At 45.2% G+C, this 21,855-nt stretch overlaps 2 protein-coding genes and 2 long non-coding RNA genes across 13 annotated transcripts in view; 3 read left to right on the forward strand and 1 right to left on the reverse strand.

Annotated features, from left to right (window-relative positions):
• LOC108160219 (moesin/ezrin/radixin homolog 1) overlaps positions 1–699 on the forward strand; it is a 28,145-nt gene extending 27,446 nt beyond the window's left edge. For all 8 annotated transcript variants that reach the window (XM_033386679.1, XM_033386683.1, XM_033386673.1 and 5 more), the window contains one exon: positions 15–699. In XM_033386679.1, coding sequence (XP_033242570.1) covers positions 15–179 — 165 coding nt within the window. In that variant the 3' untranslated portion in view covers positions 180–699. The remainder of the gene's footprint in view (positions 1–14) is intronic.
• A 2,704-nt stretch (positions 700–3,403) lies between these two features.
• Positions 3,404–10,528, reverse strand: LOC108164838 (fl(2)d-associated complex component). Of its 3 annotated transcripts, none has more exons than XM_017300764.2 (5): positions 10,420–10,528; positions 7,735–8,042; positions 7,439–7,665; positions 5,480–6,168; positions 3,404–5,408 (listed from the first exon to the last, which is right to left on the reverse strand). In XM_017300764.2, the coding sequence occupies exons 2-5, from the start codon at positions 7,927–7,929 to the stop codon at positions 3,502–3,504; spliced, it is 3,018 nt and encodes a 1,005-aa protein (XP_017156253.1). In that variant the 5' UTR covers positions 7,930–8,042; positions 10,420–10,528; the 3' UTR covers positions 3,404–3,501. The 3 variants fall into 3 exon arrangements, with proteins under 3 accessions (XP_017156253.1, XP_017156254.1, XP_033247355.1); XM_017300765.2 differs by having other exon boundaries at positions 10,297–10,527; XM_033391464.1 differs by lacking the exon at positions 10,420–10,528 and adding an exon at positions 9,773–10,225.
• Positions 7,979–9,748, forward strand: LOC117188121. Its single transcript, XR_004472475.1, has 4 exons — positions 7,979–8,066; positions 8,163–8,761; positions 9,308–9,375; positions 9,445–9,748. It is a non-coding gene; the product is annotated as an uncharacterized LOC117188121 (long non-coding RNA).
• A 560-nt stretch (positions 10,529–11,088) lies between the features above and the next one.
• Positions 11,089–19,223, forward strand: LOC108165193. Its single transcript, XR_001775956.2, has 5 exons — positions 11,089–11,394; positions 16,553–16,870; positions 17,806–18,035; positions 18,097–18,568; positions 18,629–19,223. It is a non-coding gene; the product is annotated as an uncharacterized LOC108165193 (long non-coding RNA).
• The last annotated feature ends 2,632 nt before the right edge of the window (positions 19,224–21,855 follow it).

Below are 21,855 nucleotides of genomic sequence, written 5' to 3' on the forward strand. Positions count from 1 at the left end.
ATTCTCTTTGATAGGCCCTGAAACAAGATCTGGCGCAGTCGCGGGATGAGACGAAAGAGACGGCAAACGATAAGATTCATCGGGAGAATGTGCGTCAGGGACGCGACAAGTACAAGACGCTCCGTGAGATCCGTAAGGGCAACACAAAGCGTCGTGTTGATCAATTCGAGAACATGTAAAGAACACGCACGCACGCACCGCATGCCCCGGACTGTCGGACTCTCAGAAAAGAAAAAGATGGACAGCGAAGAGGAGTCTCCAAAAAGAAAGAGAAAGATATAGAAAGCAGAACAGAAGAACAGAAGTACAGAAAGAAGAGAAAGAAACAACAAATATAATTCCGGTCGTTGCGACGATGACCCCCTAAAAAACTACAAGAGATATCCGCAGAAGTCTCCTATCCTGAAAATCCATAAAAAAAAACCTCAGATATTCTTTGTTTTCTGAGAAGCTTGTATAGAAAAGAAATCACAGCATAAAACGAACGATAGAACACAGCACACAGATATAGTTACAGATACAGATACAGATACAGATAGAGATACCCTAGAGACAGGCAAAAAACACGCCCTGGACGATGACACAATTCTGAGAAGGGACAATCAATCAATAGATCACAGTCGAAACACAACAATCGCTAGAATCAATGAAGAATATTTTCAATTTTGAAACGCGACAGACAACAGAAATTAAACCACATATACAAATACAACTACAACAAAAACAACTATTTGCATTTTTTCCCCCGTTATAATTATTATTTTTATTATTATATAATTACTATTTTTTTTTAAATTTGTATAATTAAATAAGAACTTGATTTATTGTTTCTTAAAAATAACTTATGAAGAGAGCAAACAAAACAAAAACAAACAAAAAACAACAGAGAAACAAAAAATATATTATATAAAATATTTTTTCTTCTTTAATCATATTTTTGTTTTGAAAGAAAAAAGATTCTTCAAAAAATAAAAAATAAAAACAACAACAAACAAACAAACGAAACACAAGAAAAACTATCAAAAACTATTGTGAAAAAAACCAAACAAAAAGTTTTTAAATTATACAATAAAAATGTAAAAACAACAAACAAAAATTTCGATTGAAATCGGAATGGAAAGCCCCTGGCACTTCTCAAAATTGTCCATCCGCCACGAATTTCTGTTGTTGCTTTGGAAAGCCTTCTGGGAACTGTATGGCAGATCGATAGAAATATAATTATTTTTTCATTAGTGTGATTGGGGATGAAATAATCCGAAATCGTAGGGAAGGCAAGGCACTTTGTGGCGGTTTGGAGTTTGGCGTTGGAGCTTTCAGTACATATATCGAGCATATTAGATTTTCTTCTTCCACAACATACGATAGTATTTTTAACATATGGTATACGCCGGAAGGTCCACTAATTTGTTTTTTTTTTTGCTCAAAATTCAATTTCCTCATGAAGGCGATACAAATCGCTCTATCAAAATGATTTATTTGGTATATGAAAAGACAGCTAACATACGGATACGATATTTTGCCGATATTGTAAGTGCCATCCCTAGCGGGAGAGCGGGCTCGACTACTCTTCCGTTTCGAGAGAGCCAAGCCATGTGGGAGAGCGAGTCCGTACGTATGTGTGCAAGTGTGCGTTACACATGCGCGTTCGCTTCAGGGCAGCACAGTTTTACAAGCTCTGCTGACGTCGGCAGAGAGTCAAGTGCAAATTTATGTTAGCGGTGCATCGCAACGGGAAAATAAAATGGAGGTCGGTCGGCCGCTTATATTTCTCTGCCCAGAGCCCTTTTCAAGCTTCGATTTCTTGCAACAACACAACCAATCCCTGAGCAGAGCTATCCCGCTAAAGGGAAAAGCACCCGCACATTACTATTCGCGCGACCCTCGCAACGAATAACTGTAATTCTTTTATCATGTCTTCTTTGGTGCTTAGAAGAAGTTCTTACCGAAAAATAGTCCGATCTTTGTACACGTTAAGACGATCGATCCATCATAAAGATGGCCCATCTCATCGCAAAAGTACGGAAATGTTCAATCTTCAGACGGGACCGTGTTTAGAAAGCGTCAAATTCCCGACAGAGGTCTCCTATTTCTCGAGCCAAACTCCTTCTTTGTCTTCCCTGCCCTCTCCTTGCCCGTTCATTTTGGTTCGGTAGAAGGCGCCATGTGTCCTGGATGGCCCTCGCTTCTGTCAAGTATAGATTTGAGCAGAAATTGTATGGATCTTTTTATACGATTTCTCTTCTTACATACAATTTCAAGAATTCCCAGGTTCATTAGAAAAGGAGCTTTTTTGTTGTCAGAAGTCAAGAAGCAGAAACATTTAGCAAAAATAAATGATCGTGTTCAAAAAGAGTAGAAGGTCCAAAGGTCCCCTTATACCATGAGCACGACCATGACCCGGCTTAAGCTTCGGAATATCACCAGAGTTCCACAGCCGTGAAGCGAATACCTCTGTCTCCACCCTTAGACCCTCCATAGAACTCCCTCGCTTCTTACACAGAAAAAACATTTGGAGTCTACGAATGATGATTCCGAAACTTAAAGGACTGTTCATTGTGCCGTGCCCCTTCCCAAACGAGTCTCAGATATACTTTGAACGACAAGTGTTTTTGGAAGAAGACTCCCAGCTCTGCCAGTCAATAGAAGACTCTCATCTCAGAAAATCAACCTCGTCCCAAATCGATCGAAAATCCAATATCATCGTCTAATTTTTGTTCTAGCGCTTTATTAATGCAAATATCAGAAGTTGATAACAATAGATACATCAGCTATGTATGTATAAATGTATATATATGTATTTATCTATATTATATGCACACAGGTATCAGATATCAGATGTCATTCATATGTGAGCTGTATAGCAAAAAAAAAAAATGAAATGGAAGTACCAACCAACCGCGCAACTTAAGGTAGCAAAAAAAAAAACAAAAAAAAAAGAAAAACAAAAAAAATTAAATATCAAATATCAAGAAACGAGATGGATCCGATCCGATCCGATTGATTTGCTATTCTTTTTTTTGTTCGCCTATTAGATAACACACACATATACAATACGACAATCGTAGGCTAATTCAGTATTATGCATATAATAATAATAATAATAAAAACACGATATCTCTCTCTCTCTCTGAAGGCACATAATTACAGGGGCTGGGCGGCGGCCCATCTAAGGCGCACTCCGTTCGTGGTCTATCGCCGAACTCCAAGAAGGGGTTTCTGGGGACCAGGAATTGAGTATATTAGTTACAATTTATATTTATATATATATGTATATATAGTATATATAGTAAGTATATATATGTATGTCGGTGTCTGTGTCTGACTTGGGATCGGCGAAAAGTTTGAGGGAAGGAGTTTGGTGTGGGTTTGGTTTTCGGGGATCCCCTAATGGATTCGATTCGTCTCTTAGAATATAGAATATATATATTTATGTGATGTGATCTGATTCCAATTCGATTAGTATGGATTTCGTTGCACGGTTATTGCTCCTACGCGAATCTGCTAGTAGGGATTGACGGCAGCCAGGCCAACGCGTCCACCGGATCGGGCGAACACCGGCTCCGCATAGCTGTGACGATAGCCCTTGGGCATGCTGGCCAAGGGCTTACCGGAAGCGGACGATGAGCCTCCTACTCCGCCTCCTACTCCTGCTCCGCCTCCCTCAACGGATCTGCCGTTGCTGCTGCTTGGCGTCGGTGCGGGCGAGGGATAGCGCTCGATGTGGTGGCCCCGGGCCGAGCCCGAGCTCGATTTGGTCTCCGACGACTGCAAGTATTCGCGGGAATGGGCCCGCACCTGATGGCGACCCTGGTGCGGATCCCTCGCCCTCGCCCTTTCCTGCTCCCGCTCCCGCTCACGGTCACGGTCTCTGTCATGGCGATAGGGGTCCCGGGACTGTTCTCGGGGCAGAGGAATCTCCTCACCACGGCGATTGTAGTCACGATCTCGATCCCTCTCCCTCTCTCTGTCGCGTCGCTCGGGTACGTGTCGTGGCTGTGGCTGTGGCTCCGGTTCCCAGTCGCTGCGGGAACGGGCCCGGGATCGGCTCAATTGATTGCGCTCTAGATGCGTATTGGGGACCACTTCATCCTCTTCGCTCCACTGCTCATACGTGGCTGGTGGCTCCACAGAGCCGCGTCTGCGACGAGATGAGGATCTGTAGGGATCGGGAACGGAGGGGGAGACGGGCGCGGTCATGTCGCGTTCATCCAGGTCATAGCGACTGCCCGAGCGCTGCTCCATGGCCCGAAACTTGTCCTTGGCATCGTGGAAGCGGTCCCGCTGCGATGCCTGGCTGGGAGGTGGCGCCACAAAGTCTCCCCTATCCCTATCCCGTTCTCGTTCCCGCTCGGAGCGGGGCTTGCGTGGATCGGGATTTGGTGGCTCGCCGTATCGCATGCCCGTCGACTTCATCATCTTCTCCATGCTCTGGATATAGGGCAGGCTCTCCGCCTCGCGATATGGATTCCGATCCCGGGAATGCTCACGCTCACGTTCCCGCTCGCGCTCCCTTTCCCTCTCCCTGTCCCTGTCGCGCTCTCGATCATGCCTTCTCTCGGTTGTTCGCTGGCCCAGATCCGAGCCCCGATGCACTGCAGCATATTTGTTGTGGCCAACCCCTGGTGGACCACCTCCCTGCGACTGCTCGAACGGCAGCTCCGATGGCTCTACATAGCGATGACGGCTGCCGCCATACCGCTGCGACTCCTCAGCCGCATAGGACTTGTGCATCTGATGGTGGCTGTGCTGCTGCTGCTGCTGCATCTGCAGCTGCTGCTTCTTTGATGTGTACTCCATGAACTTCTGCTTGTCCGTGAGGTTCTCCTTGCGGTGATGGTGCTGCTGCTGCGGCACCTTCTCGTGCCCGCTGCCCTGATCCGAATCGTCAAAGTCATCGAGATTCTCATCGAGTCGGGACGAGCGTCCCTTTCGCTCGCGTTCTCTGTCATGGCTGGATAGCTTCTTGTTGAGCAATCGATTGATCTCATTGTACTTGTCCGTGTCCCGCAGCTTGGCCGGCTGCTGCGGCCCCGTCTGGGGTGGCTGCTCCTGCTGCATGACGCGATTGAACTTTGCATCGTAGTCGGCTGGTCGCATAATGATCGGCTTGATGTCGTCCTCACGGTTCCAGGGCTTGCTCGCGACTGAGACTGAGGCTGGAGTCTTGGTCCGTTCTCGCTCCCTCTCCTTCTCGCGTTCGCGTTCCCTTTCCCGCTCCCGCTCCCTTTCCAATTCTCGATCGCTCGGCCTGGGCTGATACGGCTTGGCCGGCAGATCCCTTAGATAACTATCCTCGGGCGGCTGCACGGCACTCTTCCGCTTCAGCTGCACATGATGCGGAATAGCAATTTGTGACGGTTTGAGCGCTATCACCGAGTTGTCCGCCTCATTCGACCAGTGCTCGTCATCTGCGGGAGATAAGCATCGATCGGAATAAGCAAAATAGAATCAATTAATAATGTAATGTCAGTCCACCTACCGCTGGAGCTATTGAGCTCTTGTCTCTCCGGGCTGGGCGCCAGATCGGAGCCAATGCCCGAGGATCCCCTCGAGGACACCTGCTTGCCATTGGCATTGGCCGTGGCCGTGGCCAGTGGCTGGGGCGTGGCGCCTGCCGCTGGACCCTTGGGCGAGCCACCCACAATCAATGCATTGCGACAGCGACGTAGCTCGATGGCCGTCAGGTTGCCCTTGGAGCGGTGCACGGTGTCGTAGTCGCGGGGCGGCAGCAGCAGTGGCGGTCCATTGCCGTTCAGCTTGGCCCGCAGTTCGGCGGCCAGGGAGTCGAACAGCTCGCTGTTCTGCTGCGGCGTAAGTGGCGGATGGTGCAGCGGATGTGGGTGTGGCTGTGGCGGATGGTGCTTTCCGTGGGGCGGCGACCGGGAAACAGGGGAACCTGCCACGCCGTGCTCCTCGCTGCACTCGGACTCGCGCGTACTGTTGCCGGTGTCGCTGCCCAGGGAGCTGCTGAAGCGCTTCGGCGACGATGTCTCGTGGCGGCGGCTCTGGTGGGCCGCATATCCAGCGGAGGACGCCGATTGTTGTGACTGATGATGGTGATGCTGGGATGACTTTGTGTTCGACGACTCATGTCGCTTGTCGTTGCTGCCAATGTGATGGTTGTTGTTGTTGCTATTGCTGATTGGTAGAGGCGGCAGGATTCCCAATCTGCAAATAACAAAAGGGTTAAAATCCAATAAAAGCCAGTATTAAGAATAGTCAGTTAAGTGGAAAATTGATTCATCAATAGTTTTAAACTGTGTGGGCATGGCTAAATGTTCTATCTAGCTAGTAATAATAGACGGAACATCAAAATTGAGCAATATGGTTATCAATCCTGGACGGAGAACGATTAAGCTATTATCAGCCAAGGGGGAATTTCAAATAATACAAATTTAATAATTTTAACGCATCACCTGAAGATGTCATGAATCTACAAGAAGAATTTAAAATCCATAATATTTTCCGCCATTTGCCTCAAGTAGTTGAACTGTTTAAATAGAGGGGGCTTAAGTGGGCTAAGTTCGGTTTTTCATCATACGAGACGCAACATATATTGTTGTTGACGAACCAAAATTTTGGCAAAAACAATCAAAGTCAAGTGTTCAAAATAAGCCAGTCAAGTAGAAAACAGATTCATTTATTGGATAAAATTATGTGGGCAGGGCTGAGAGATCTATCAATATGCCTTGGAATATCAAAATCGAGGATTATGTATGACAGAACTTGAATTCGTCAGTATATATACGGTATATTTTTAAAATGAGACGGTATATTTCTGAGGGTCAGACGGTATATTTTAACGATAAATCCGCGGTCACACTGCGCTGTAGTAAACAAAGTGCGCGATTTACGCCCGCGTTTAAAAACGGATTCCTATGCGCCATTGTATGTTATTGATATGGAAATTGGTGTATTATCTGGCCACAAAGTGTGGCATGTGATTTATTTTTATTTTTTTAAGTGCGTGAAGTGTTTGCTTCGCGTAAGGTGATTGCCGCTTCAAAATGGAAGTCCAAAGAATGGCAGCTTTTTAGTGCTTGTTAATCAACAACAGCGAATAGTTGTAATGCTTCTGGGTTAGTCTTATCCCCATTTCAATTTTCCACTATATGTAAATGTATTTTTTGCCAAATATCAGCGTGCCAGCATTCCAAGATGGCGACAGCCAAGACAACTCTGGGGGCAAACGGTAAATGGCAAAGCTACGTGCCAGAAGCAAGCTGTAAAATGTGCATACAAAAAATAGTTTACCCGGCAAAAGAGAAGTGTGCGGGCTATCTCGTTATGGATATGGGTGCGCTGACATTTGGCAGCGGTGTGGGCGCACATACAGAACCACTTCTTTGGTGGGGACTGGGACTGTGGCCCAAGCATTTTACTCGCAGGCACTCACACACACATCGACATTAATTGTGTAATAAAAACATACACATACCTTGTTTCCAGCTCCTCGAATCGTTTCTGATTGTCGGGACGATTGATGAGGACCTGCAGCTGTAGGTGCAACGCCTCCGCCGTTGTCTCCGAGTCGCAACGGTAGGCGTGGACATGGAGGGGGCACTTGGTGGCCGGATTGTACAGCAGAAGGACACAGGCCACGATGTCGTCGGTCTGCACGGAGCTGGTTATGGCACTGTGGGGTATCAGATGCTTCGATGCCCCCTGCAAACAAACCAGCAGACGTGGGGCTAAGCACCAGATGAATCTATATGCGTGGGACGCTGCGCTTACCTGCACGATTTTGATGCCCTTGTGGGAGACCTGAAGCGTCACCTTCAGCGGCTCCTGGCCGCGCGATCTGTCCACCAGATACGGCAGCACCGAATTGATTACGCGTGGGCCGCGCAATCCCTTGGCCTCCTCGGCGCCCAAGAACCACACATAGTACGAGGCCTTCTGCACGTCTCGACGCAAGCGCAGCGCCATCTTCTCTGTGTCTGCGAAACTTGTGCGTGTGCGTCTCAAAGGAGCAGTATCTTGTGGAACGGTTTATCCTCTATGAATTCGAGCTTAAATGCGGACTATATCGTTAAAAACATCTGCAAGAAAACGTGCAAAAGGAAGTAAGAATTAGAGAATACCCTGCAAACCGCATGCTCTCAACGCAGAGTTTAATTATGATAAGATTCGTCTGAGTAATGATCTGATTCGTTCAACAGCAGGTGCAGAGCCAAGAATCGAGTGAGAATGGAAGATGGCCTCAACAGAAATGGGAAATCACACCACAAAATCGGCTTCAAGCCTTGCCAAGCCAAGCTCTTGAATGTCAAAGAGGAAACGTTACCAAATGGAGGATTTCAACGATAAAACTGGAATGTTTCGAGCAACTGTTTCGAGTGCCATATAACGGGCAGACCAGCGGACCACCATCTCGTCATGTGTCATAATTTGTGTGAAGCACGGCACTGCACAGCACCGAACAGAGGAGGAGCAGAAATATCAGAAACTGGTGCCAAAATCCCACCAAAATCGAAGCAGAGAAACCAGAGACAAACGGTATTAACCCGTCATACAGGTGTCGTTGTCTGTCGTTTTCTGTGTGTGAATGTGTATCCGATTCTCTCCTCTAATAACTTTTATAATCGATGATCTTGTATGACTTGTTGTTCGCTCGTTCGTTCGGGGCCTCGCCGTCGTGTAGGCCAAAAGAATCTTGTTTTTTCAGTTATGCATTCAACACAAAGGCCAACAAAAACCGCAACGCGAGAGACGATGAGGAGAGAGAAGACGCGCCAGTCAGATATTTATCAATATATAGGTATGCTTAAAAAATTTACATATGACACACACACACACACACAGACGTACACAAACGATATTATTAACCTCAAAACGGACTTAAATTTAAAAAACGAGAAACGAGGAATGCATAATCACAAAACGATCAAAAAACACGAAGAAAACAACCCAACGAGTGGGTACTACGATGACAGAACTCTATAAATATCTAAGAATACGTGACTCTGGGCATATCATGGAATACTAATTGTTGTATCAATCAGCAAATTGACTTAAGAGTGGGATAGGGGCATGCAATGAGTGCAATACTCTCTAAAGTATTAGATCAAAATGTAGACAGATATTCCCCATTGAAGAGATCACAATCAGAATCTTGCCAACAAAGGAACTACCACAAAGTGGTACCTCAATATTTTGAGGAAGTAGATGGATGGATTTCCTCTTGGGGGTTTTTTCTGTGTTTGTCTTATTTGTTTGTCCTATGTTTGTGATTGATGGAATAACGTAAACAATAGCCAATTAATAGTAATTATTTATATTTCCTATTCTTTTATTGATTTTGTAGAAACCCGCTGCCAATACTGGAATTTTCTTGGGCGTTCTTAAAGGAAATCTGTACACCCATAAATCCCGGTTAGTTGGTTATTATTTTTGATTTTAATTGTTTTAAGAACAGTTCATTCAATTTGTGCTCCCGAACAGGTGTGGAGCCCAAAAGAAGTCCGAAACAGAGGAAGAGCCATAGATACATATGGTAATCATTGGATGCCCGGCCCCCACCGTGTGATGAAAGACTCGTGTTGGCCGTTTGCCGTTTGCCGTTTTGAAGATGATATTTGCATAAAACAATCCGTTTGCTGATCAGCCAAGCAGCAAATAAACAATTTGCAAAACAGATCTTTTGTTATGCGATGAGTTTTTGTTTTTTTTTGTTCCCCCTCTGTTTATCTGTAGAATCATCTGTCCATAATTCCACGCGAGTGAAGGAGAAGAAGAAGAAGTTGTATTGGCCAATGTTTTAAGTACAAACCAGATCGAAAGAGTGGTATCTGAAAGATACATGTAACTCTTGCCACCAATTAATGGTATGTTCTGTTCTGTTCTCGTTTCAGGCATTTATTGGATTTGTTTGCCCCTAAAAAATGGGCTAAGCGCCTTTTCTGCCACACTGCCACATGATGATGATGATGATTGTTGGGGCGCTGTTTGGGGGCATGGCTTTAAGAATCGTATCGGAACTGGCACTGGCACTGGCACTGGCACTGGCACTTGCACTACTATTTTGTTGTTGTTTCATTGGGTTTCTGCTCCAATTTGTTCAGAGAGTCAGAGCTCTCGATCAATGAACCGTTTTAGACACCAACACAGATGCACAAGATACACACCACACTCGCACAGAAGTGGAGCGTTTAAATTTCTAAAAAACTTATTTGATTAACGGTAATGGCTCTCCGCCAAAGAGACTCAAAGTCTCTCACTCTCTTCCTCTCTCTCTCTCTCTAGCTTTATCTTTTCTTCTACCATCAACACACACACACACACACACACACACACCTTAGCAGAGCCGCAGCAACAGATATATTTATATATATCGTATATCGTATATATATCGTGTGGAGAGAGAGCAACAAAAAACAAAACAACAAATAGCGTTAACAAAAAGCGCAGCGGTTCTACTTGTAACTAGTATTCCGTGAGAGAGCTCCAACGCGCGGTTTTATGTGAAAGACAACGTCCCAACGCTTTGACCGCCTGCCATCGACTGACTTGGCTCACTGCCTGCCAGCGAACATTGTGGTGGCTGGCTGGCTGGCTGGCTGGCTGGCTCGAACGAACGAACGAACTCCCAGCCCAGCTCTTGGCCTGGTCGACGGTCTCGGTCTGGTCTGGTCTGGTCTGGTGTGGTGTGGTCTCTGCCCCGCAGACCCGGTTTGTGCGCCGAGCCGAGCCCGAACTTGTTTTGCTGTTGCCGCAAAGAAAGTCAAGTCGCGATATTGCATACAGTGTCGAAAAAGTGCCCCAAGAATGCATCAAATTTTTAGTAGGTTTCGGGAAGATCTGAAAGGGATCTACTCTAAGAGTTTTTAAGCTATACTATGATTGTTTTCCACAGAGCTCGTAATAAACCCAAGCAAAACTGAGACTGGCTTTCGAGAGAGCCTTTAAGAGCCTTTCAAATCCAAAACCAATTCCAGCAGGCACTCTTCTGTACCACTGTGCTGCTGCTGTCTTTGTGGACTGTATGGTGTGCGGGGGGCTTGGGGGATTGGGGGGGCTCGGGGGAGTGTGGAGTGTCTTGTGCTGGAATGTGTTGAAATTAAAAGTTGTTGGGTTTTTGGGCGCAGTCGCGGCCCTGGCGCAGCACAGGCCAATGTGTTGGTTTTTATTTTGTATTTTTTTTTTTTTTTCGGCTTAGACAGGTGTACGCAGACGCTATTGTTGTTGGGTGCCGTGCCGCCAGTTGGTCGTTGGTGGTGCTATTGATACGAGCATAGCATTGAGCACTGTTTTTTGAAAAGCCGTCCGTGCATTCTACAAGTTTTCCATCCATCTACCGAAGACCTGTGCACACACACACACACCGAACCGATTGAAAAACTTGGCATTTAACTTGTTTTGGTTTTCGTTTTGGCCATCGAGTGAAATCTACAGGTAATTCTCCTCTCCTTGTGGCCGGCCACAACGGAAATGCTCATGATTTAGTCAAGGTGTCGGTGTATTTGCACAATTCTTTAGACTTTTTGGCACAGTTTTCCAGAGTCAAGAGTCCCATATTTTTTTTGGGATATTTACAGATTGATTGATGGCTGGCACTGGGACTGGGACTCCCCCCCCCAATCGGAACTGGTTCTTCTCATAAAATGTTCGCCTTGGCCCCTGCCTGACGCCTCTGCAAACGTGAAAAGCACTCAAAATTTTCCAGATAAAGTGTTCTAATTTTTGGCACCAAAAACGCGTATAGAAAGCTGTCTTAGCGGATATCCGTACTACTTGTGGGCCTCAATTGATATCTAGATGGGGCTTATTGAACACCTAAAGACCCGCCATGGAAACACAAACAAAAAGGTGGCATTTGTATGTTTTTAGATTGGATTTTTCCCAATATTTCCTTTTGTTGTAACCGAATTTCCTGTTTTAGTATCTTTGTATCTTCATCAGAGGCTCGTTCATTATCATTATATTTCCCCCTAAACAGCCCTTTCCAACCACCAAACATTTCCTCAATTACATTACAGAAAAGCTGCTCTATAAGAAATGTTTGTAATGCATTTTGTTGGAACTCATTTTCGACAGAATGTATGGCATGATGGGGCACTATTTATGGTGGGGTCATTGTTGGCTCTTTAGTAACAATCATATTTGTAAAGATTAAAGAGCAATTCCCCCCCGACCCTCCCCCACCGAAGAGCGTGACAAACGTCGAAAAATACTGGTTGAAAAATACTGTAAATACCTTTAAGAAATACCGATTTAATGACCTTGTGCCAGACCCAGCCCCAAGCCCCCAGCCCTTGCTGTAAATGCAATTTCGGCACGTTTTTTGGCTGCCAAAGATTTCACCAGCCGCACTGTTGTACAGGTTGTTGGCCAAAAATCCCTGCTAACCCGATGACATGGAAAGGAGAAGAAAGGCAAAGAAAGGCGCAGAAAGGAGAGGCCGGGGCAGGGGCAGGGGCAGCGGTGGAGGGGGGAGGGGGAGAGATCCAATGCCAAAACAATTGCCAAATGGAATTTCACTTTTCATTCGTCGATGGAAAAACTAAAAGATGGAGATGCAGCCAGCATCGTACGGATGATTCGTACGATTTTTGCAATTAAATTTCAACGTCTCTGGGAAAAACTGGTTGCTTAAATATTTATAGTAGGTCTACACATATATCATGGACTTTTGTTGTTGTTGTTGTTTATCGTTGATGTTTTTTGGTGAAATCCGAAAAGATAAATATGGCCAAGGCCAAAAGGAAGAAGACGACGCCTCGGGCCGGAGGCCATCTCCCAGAAAGCTCCAGTAACTGATCTGTGGATGGAAGTGAACAAGTGCCTGGCTTTCTTTTGGGTGCGACAACAAGTTGTGGCCTCCTCTCCGTACCTCTAGAGCTAAGCGTTTTTAATTGAATCGAGCAATGGTGCGATGTGGTGTGCGATGCCACAAGAAGAGAAGTCAAGTTGTCGTGAAACGCGTTAAACCGCTTTTGATTTTTATATAGTATATGTGGTGCTTGGGGTAAAAGTGGGTAATCATCATTAGCAGAGGCAAAACCAATCACTGTGCCACACGGTCCCGTACCCCGTACCCCGTACCCCAGCCACCTGTGGCACTCACTGTCTGCCGCGATCTGTGTCTGATTAGGAGGCCTCGCCTCGGCTCGCCTCTGGTGAGAGTGCGATACAAAGTCAATGAAAATGGAAAAGATACAAATTAAAACATTTCCAATGCCAGCACACGCGTGGGGGATTTGTGAAATTAAAGTGAAATTCACTTCTAAGCCCCCAGGCCGAGGCCGAGACCGAGGCGGAGGCTCCCACGAATATGTCGCCCAAAAACCAACAAAAACTTTCAATTTGCCAAACAGAAAGTGAATTTCTCCCGAGAGGCACTTGGAAGTCGCACTTTCGATTGATTCTGTTGACTTAGTTCTATGCAACGGGGAGTCCTCCCTCTCCTGCTTAACTTGGGGCACCTCTGCCTCCTACTGTCATCTCATCCCATCAGTGGCTGGCTTTGGCCACTCCCCGATCAACCCAGAGCCCCAGAGAGCCCCGACAAAAGAAATTTGATCTATTTCACGTGATTAGCGGCAATATAAATTGCTTTCGAGGCTGGAGCGAGGAGAAGGCGAGGAGATGACTGTCTGTCGGCATTCATTGATTGAAGATTGAACACTGGAGATTGGAGATTGGGTGAAAACGTACGAGTAGCTCTTTTAGGTGTGTCATAGGAGCATCATCGAAACGAGCCGATCACGGCCACATGCCACATTCGAAGGCGTGCCCCAAGCAGCTCCTTGCTAGACACTGAAACGAGTTCCGTGTGTTCGGGGGGATTCATCATTTTGAATGATTTGCATGTGAAAACAAAGATGACGATTTCTACAAAGTGCCGTCTTTGAAATGTTTTTCCATTACTTTGGCTTTCGATTATTGATTCAGCCATTCTTGTGGCTTTTCACATACCTATGATGGTACTTCTAGTTCTATTTCTCCTGCTATAAATTATGTGCCCAAAGTGTGCCTTTTGGTGGGTCTTGGCTTTTCCTGGAAAGCCCAGAGTTCAGCCAAGCCAAAAGTAATGGCTGTCTCTAAAAAGAGAAAGAACAACCCAGAAAAACCCACAGCCGACACGCGCCCGAAAAAGTTCTTGAAGCAAGACAAAAAACATTTGGAGCTAGCGGTCCGTCCGTCCGTCCGTCTGTCTGTCCGTCCGTCGCTGATGGAGTGATGGAACAGTACGGTGTAATTATATCATTTAATTTCGGTTACGCGAAGACTCGGCTTGAGGCCCCCAAAACTCTGGGCATATAATTGCAAAGTTACGAAGCGTTAACACCGCGTAAAGATTGTCCAAATTTGATTGTGGATTGGATCGGATAGGTTCAGAGCTGGGAACCATTTTCAGACTCTGGCTACGACTCTGGGTTAATGGCTAAACGATGCTCTTGATTGATGTTTATTTCTTTGGGCCTAAATTGATTTATTTAACCAGTATCTGCCCGGCCCGGCCCTAGGACCTGGGCGTGGCCCCCCTGTAACGAATGCTGGCTAATGAATACATCTTTCCATTAAATGTAGTAGTTTTTGGTAACTTTCTGCCAACAATTTGTTCGATTTTTGCGGGGCATACATGACTCATCTAGGAGAAAGAGTGAGAGGGAGAGAGATCTGTGGGTAAAGATTTCTATTTGCTTAAAAAATGATAAAGTGAAAGTGCAGTCGGTCGGTCACTCACTCGATCGAAACGCAAACGCAAATCAATTATTTACGCGATAAGTAAATGTGTTCACATTTATTTGTTTATTATTTCTCCTCCGCATCTCCGTATTTATTGATTCATTCATTTGCATTGTATTCGTTGTACTGTGAAACAAATCATAATCAAAATTATAAGCTGAACAGAAAATATACAAATCTTCGCTTTCAAAGCGAGAACTCCCCATAGAAAGCTCCTCAAGAACTCGAATAATATCTCCAGATATCTACCAAAATATTCCATTCAGATAATATTTGATTTTAGGGGGAAATACGGATGATGCTTTCTAGAAAATTCTGTCTCTTAATGATGGAAAAATTCCGAATTTATAGAACTTTAATTGAGGGAGCTTTTGGGTCTCAATCATTCGTTGAGTAGGGTGTTATTATCGTTTATTTTTTATTTCTTTTCTTTTTTTCCCACATCATTTAAAAGAAAAGATTAGGGTCTGAGCTGTAATGTTTTTGAACTAATATTTTAGCCTGATTTTCGAACCCCACCATCAGCCTGTGTAGGCCTCAATAACTATCTTTAGTCGTAGCTATTTTAATTCAAAATTCAAAAAACCATTTCCAAACTGTTTAAACTCCAACAATTAATCGATTCCCCCATCGATTGCCTCCTTCTACAGAGAGAGAGAGAGAGAGAGAGGGAGTGTGAGCGGCAGGGCAGTACCCCTATAAAAAACATATATTACATCATAATATATTATGCGCAAGACGATGGCGAAAGAAACGAAACCTAATCAACATATGAGCATTGGCAGCCCCAGAGGAGGGCCACAGCTCCAGTCCTTAGGTCTGGCTCTGGCTCTGGCTCTGGCTGTGGCTCTGGCTGGGGCTGTGGCTGGGGCTGTGGCTTTGCTTCCTGATTGCTTTCCAGCCCATGACAGGTGCTGATTAACTCAACAACTTTGTGGCGGCTGCGATGCTCAGTTGCAGTTGCATTTGCCGCAATTTAAATGCCAAAAGTTTGCTTGCGTTTTTTTTTTTGTCATTCTCTCTGGGTGCGTGTGTGCCATAAATAACTTTGGGGCTTGGCTCCCAGTCTCCAGACTCCAACCTCTGTCTCTGTCTACTCTCTGCAGCTTATGTAAGGTTTTGCTGATCGAAACAAAAACAAACAACAAACAACAAAATAGTACAAAAAACACTAGCTTTCCTGGTTTCTTTTTCTGATTTCGTGTTGATGGTTTTGGGTTTTGGTATCCTATGCAGGATGTGCAGCATGTGGCATGTGCAAAGGGTATCGCAATGCCACCCTTTCTTTCTGGGTTTCTGCCTCTAACTGTTGTTTTCGGTGCACCATGCGTTGCTTCTACTCATTTCCTATTAATTTATGTTAATTATTTTGAAAAAAAGAAAGAGCCACATGCAAGCCACCGCTCCACGCTCTCCGCTCTCCGCTGTCCGAGCTCCGCCTCTTCTCTGGGTTTTAGGTTGCTGGATCTTCTCCGTTTGCCGTGTGCTGTGTGCTGGGGCATACACAAGTTCACTGACTTGTTGACAATGAATTGACAAAAGCCTGGAGCCAGCACCAGCCACAGCCCCCAGATAGCGGTTGAAAAGAGCTTCAGCGAGGAAGAGACACTGGGAAGAAGACAGTGGGGCCTCAACAATGGAGATGATACCACACAAAATGCCAGACATAAGTACATTACACACATGCGAACACCAGAACACTTCAGGAGAGTGCCAAAAGAAATGCCAACGAGGGTCGATCGATGAACAGTCCATAAAGAAATCTGTAACTCCCTCTCTCTTCACTGCAGCTCTATCCTAGGCACATATATCTCTTGAACATTTCTCCCCAACTTTGATTCTGTATATTTTTCTATTATAGGAACAGTGTGGGCACGAAAGGATTGACCTCTGGATCTACAAGACCAAGACCAAGACTCTATAGATCTGTAATGACATCCATTTCATGGTCTTCGTTACATTGCCCTCTGCTTCGGATCAGCAAGCAGCCAGAGGATCTGCTGTATTCAACGTTCGGCTAGATGACGTGGGACTCTAATGGAAAGCGAAGCAACAGGGCAATCAATGAATCAATGAACTGTACCCATGGAACCCCGCAAGTAGACATCTTGCCAAGGCAGGAAGGAAGGAAGACAAAGCGGAGAACTAAGGAGGTGGTAATATAGAGCTTCCCGACTTGGTAAGTACATATTTTATAGACAGAAAGTAGAGACATGTTGCCTCCGAATCAATGCGGTAGTAGATGGTAATACCAGTAATAATACTACTAGAAATGCTAGTAATAATTCAAATAACCCTCGCACTCTTCGTGCTGGCTTTTGTGCGTCTCAGACTTACTGAATCTTAGCGTCCGGCAGAGGAATCTAGAAAAAAAAACCACTGCCTGCGGCTGCCAGAAACGTATTTAATTAGAATTCTTAGACACTTTTAGGATTGTGTGTTCTTTTAGTTGCTTTGCTTGGATGGAAATCGATTGAAGATGATGATGGTTAGACATCGGATGGTGATCAGCTGATGTCATGTCAGGATCCGAAGCCGGTTTGGCGTTTCGTTTGGCTTCTTGAGGGGTAATTAATATTTAATACCCCAACCAAAAAAAGCTTTGAATTGAGGTCAGAGTGCTATAAATAAACCCCCGATTCGAAATTTCGCCTTTAATATGGAAAGTTTTGAAAGAACCCACAAGAACAAAGAACATTTCGTTGTATGTATTGATATTTAGCCACATTATACAGATACACGGGTACTTGTTAAATGGTATGGGATAGGTTTCTCTGTGTATAGGGGCTTCCTGCTGCAATAAAAGTCTTTTCCATTTCCGCTTAAGAAAACGAAAGAACGAAAGAGAACTTTAACCCAGGCACCTGCTTAAAGAATGGCCAATGGAGGAGGCCAAGAGGCAGGCAGCCGCAGTCATGCTTGGCTCTGGGGTAGAGCCGCTCTTGTGCCTATTTTCTGTAAGCCCTCATTTGCCCTCAATTGAAAGGCGAGTACGAGTACCACCACGAAATGACTTCATTTGCACGACACGACTCGTCTCGTCTCGACTCGACTCGACTCTTGTTGTTTGTTACTTTTTACCTTTCTGCTTGTGTTTGTGTGTGTCCCTTTTAGCCGCGTTTGCTTATTGGCTTACCCGCACACAAATCAAGGTTAATAGTGGATGAGTAGATGGTTGGATGGACGGCTGTCTGTGAGCATGCGCACACCTTTCCAATCAATCAGTTTACACAAAATTAGCATAAGCCCCAAACGCCCAACCAACGGTCACGTCACGACGACTCGAACAACTCCCAAAACTGTGGAAACATGGGAAATATTCTGCACATTGGCATGGAAAAGTGGTACGTGTTTCTATTCTATTTGAAAGAAAACCCCAATTAAAGTACATTCACCCCGGTATAGATCCAATTGGGAAAGTTTATGGCCAAAAAATGTTCCAAAGGCTTCCAGGATACAAGCAAAAAAAGGAACAACAATGCACCTTTCAACCTCCTCCGCCGCTGACAAGACAATGAAAAGTGAAATTGTCTCGATAGATATTTCGTTATGTATTTGGAGGTGGGGAGTGGGGAATGGGGAATGGGGGAATCAATGAAAGTCACAGCCAAAGTGCAGAGGGAGTCGATGCTCGCATGTTCGCATAATCATGCCAAAAACGGCAACAAAAGACCAATGAAAAAGTGGCAAAACACAACGACACAAAAAGCCAGCCGAAAAGGAGAAAGGCACACAGGCAAAGGCAAAGGCAGACTCTTAACATTGAAGGCCTCAAGAGCTGAGGAGGAGCTGAGGAGCCACCAGCCCGTGCGAGTCTCAAAGCATCACCTGCACAGATCTGTTGGTGGCACAGATCTGAAGGACGTTTGCCCAAAAGGTCAGTGAAGCTCAAGTTTGAAATACAATTAACAATTAAACATTCAAATGTTTCTTTCAGGCAGGCAACTTTCACCATTCGAGACCCCAACGACAGAGCCAGCCAGCCAGCCAGCCAGCCATCCATTCCAGATAGACGTACCCGATGTCAATCAGAAATGCCATCCACATCCACAGACAGACAGACAGGTCTACTCGTACGGGTATTTCTTTTTGCACAATGCCCGATTTCATTGAGAAATGCTGAAGGTTAAAATGCAATTGAAAGAAATGAAAATACAAATAATTGGGCAGACATGAGAGGAAAGCTAAGAGAGGCTTCAACTTCAACTTGAAGCTCTCTGGCTCTTGTCACAGATTTGCTTATCAAATTAGCCCCAAATTGCGGCCAGCCAAGCGGAAAGTGGTGGCAATTTCTGGCTTAAAGTGATAGAAAATAATTCGAAATAATAATCCCATATGATTGGTAATGTTTAAGCTTTAAAGTAGGCTTAAAGACTGTTAAAAACAAGTGAAAATATGTTGGGAGATCTCTGAGATCTTCAGAAGTCGGACAAACCTTGTTTTTTAGTGCCGATATTGGCATCAGTACCGGTAGATTTAATATTAGTGGATTTGTTGTAAATTTTATTTGTAAAATATGCCGAAAATTGTTCCCTGAGATCTTTAAGACCTGCTGAATGGTTTGATTGGAGTCGACAAAACGACTTGTACTCTCATTTTCTTCTTCGAGCACCAGCTCCTACACTTGCCCGCAAATTGTACCAAAATGGAGCCAAGTGGAGCCAAATGGTGGAGGCTAAGTGGAGTGCAGTTTGCCCGTAAGTGCAGCACTTGATGTCCACTTAAGGTCCGTGTCGAGAGTGCTCCGTTTGCCCCCAATCTGTACGGATGCAAAGTGCATCTATGGACCGCCTTTTAATATTCACTTAGCCCTGGCGGATATTGTGGCTCTGTGGCTTTCTACTGGCGGGCCAATTAAATATTCCAAATATTTGTACGTGATATCCAAGGCGGTGTCGTGGCCTTTTGTTGCATTTTGTCCAATGCAGTTTTTTGTGTTTGGAAAAAGAAAACCATTCGAAACCATGCTAAATGCATTCATAAATACACATTCGTTTATTGTTTCGATGACATTTAAAGTATTTGCTTTGGAGTTATTTTTCAAGCTTAAGGAAATGCAAACATTGCGCAATGCTCCAACAAAATTGTAATTTGTTAACAAAACAAAACAAAAGCAAAACAAAAGCAAATGTCAAAGACAATCGCTCAAATGGCACCAACAAAAAATGTCATAACAAGCCCCCAACAGATGCCGAAACAAATAAAATAAAATTGCAATTGAAATGCCAAACGCTAAATGGCAATGCGACACCAAAAAATACAACAAAAATATATACAAAATTCGTCTATGCAACAACAATTAAATTCTACAAAAACCACCAAGAGAGAGAGAGAGAGAGAAGGAGCGGAGTGGAGACCACGGCTGCTGTGACCCACAAAAGGAAAACCCCAAAACCAACAAAAATGTTTCTTTCGGTTTTCGGTGGTGCTTTTTGAAGTCTGATTTTTGGAGTATACCCTTCCCAAGGGGTACAAAAACACGACGGTGCTCCAACTGATTTTGTGGGACAGGCAAAGGACCTTAAAAAAGGACCAAAGGGAGCAGCCAGCAAGCGTCTAAAGACCATAATGGGTCAGCTCTGGTCAGCTGTTTGGGGATATGCCCATATCCATGTCTTTCAAGGGTATCAAAATGTTCGGTTCTGGGTAAGCCAAGCGCCTTCCTTTTCTGGTTTTGGCTTTGCTTCTTCTTCTGGTTTTTGCCGGATAATTGCGGCATTTGAAAAGCGCTTGTGCATTGTTTTCCAAGCTGGTGGCGGGGATTATGCAATGCCAGGCTTTGGCCCTCCCCTCCCCGCCGAACTCCCTCTCTGGGGCCGCACTCTGGTCACATGGAAAAACAGTTATCTGTGAAATTGCATCGACAAACGTGATGAACGTTACCCCAATACACACATTCGAGGCGACGTTTTCGGAGAGTCGCGAACAGAGTCCCACCGACAGAGACTGTGTCTTGGCTGGGCTTGAATCTGGGGTCGGGTTCCCCATACCCATCCCATCTCCATCTCCATCCCATTTGCAAAGATTTTGTGCCTCTTCCGACTTGAGTGCGCTTTTGCGCGCTTAATTCTCATGTCATGCCACCAGAGAGAGAGACAATGCCACAACCTCGGCATCGGCATCGGCAACGGCAACGGCATGGCTCCATTTGCAGCCTCATTGTCGGTTGTTCTTCACTGCCTCTGGGGGCCTCTGGTTGTGTCGTGAGACGGCGGGAAGATGCGCCTCTGCACTTTTACCTGCACTTTTACCCCCCCACCCGTTACCACCCATTCTCCTGAAAACACACCCACTGCCGGGTTGACACAGTCTCTCACACTGAGGTCTCCATATGATCACGTCATGTGCCAGAGGGTTACACGAAAAGTTGTGGACGACCGAGGGGCGCTGCTGCATCACCAAACCCAAGCCTAAACCCAATTCAAAGGGACTCGAGAGCTCGTTCCTTTTGGTAGAACTTCCAAGGCAACACTCGAGTCTGGGCACGGAGGAGAGTATGTGGAATTTGTGTTAACATTATAGTTAAAGCCCCTTCCCAGGTAATTACATCTCCAGCAGCAGCAACTAACTAACAAATACACATGCACACAAACACAAACACATACAAAATTCACAGTTGCAGTTTAATGGGCCTAATGAGCGGTTTGTTCTGTAACAACACCAGAAACAACGACAACTACAACGACAGGCCACAATCTTGGCAACAAAATCCAGACAACAACTAATTCGCCCAGCTGCTCATGCCCTGACCACCTCAGAGGGTATCATGGTTTTCTCGAGAAGCAGGATGAAGGTTTTCCTTTGAAGAAACAGAGCCGCGTTCTCTGGCTTTAATGGGAGGAAAAAAACTTCCAAATCCAAGCCTTTAATCGATGCAAAACCAGATTTTCCACACCCTATGTCGCTTTGAAACCAAGAGATAGTATATGGATTCGTAGATCTTGAAGTGTATTCCAAAGTCTGTGGACCACAAGAGCTACCCTTTCTTTTTGTGTGCCACATTTTGTGTGTGCTCTGTATCTCTGGCACTGCCTTCACTCTTTGCATCACTTGTGTCTTGGGGGCAAGTTCGTTTCCTAAGTCTTTTGTTTTCTGTGGCGTGGGTAAAAAGAAAAAAAAATGCCATAGAGCCATGCGCTGATTTCTATGGCCAGTGGTGCCACG

This window comes from Drosophila miranda, chromosome XL (genome assembly GCF_003369915.1).
Source record: "Drosophila miranda strain MSH22 chromosome XL, D.miranda_PacBio2.1, whole genome shotgun sequence".
Lineage (NCBI taxonomy): Eukaryota > Metazoa > Arthropoda > Insecta > Diptera > Drosophilidae > Drosophila > Drosophila miranda.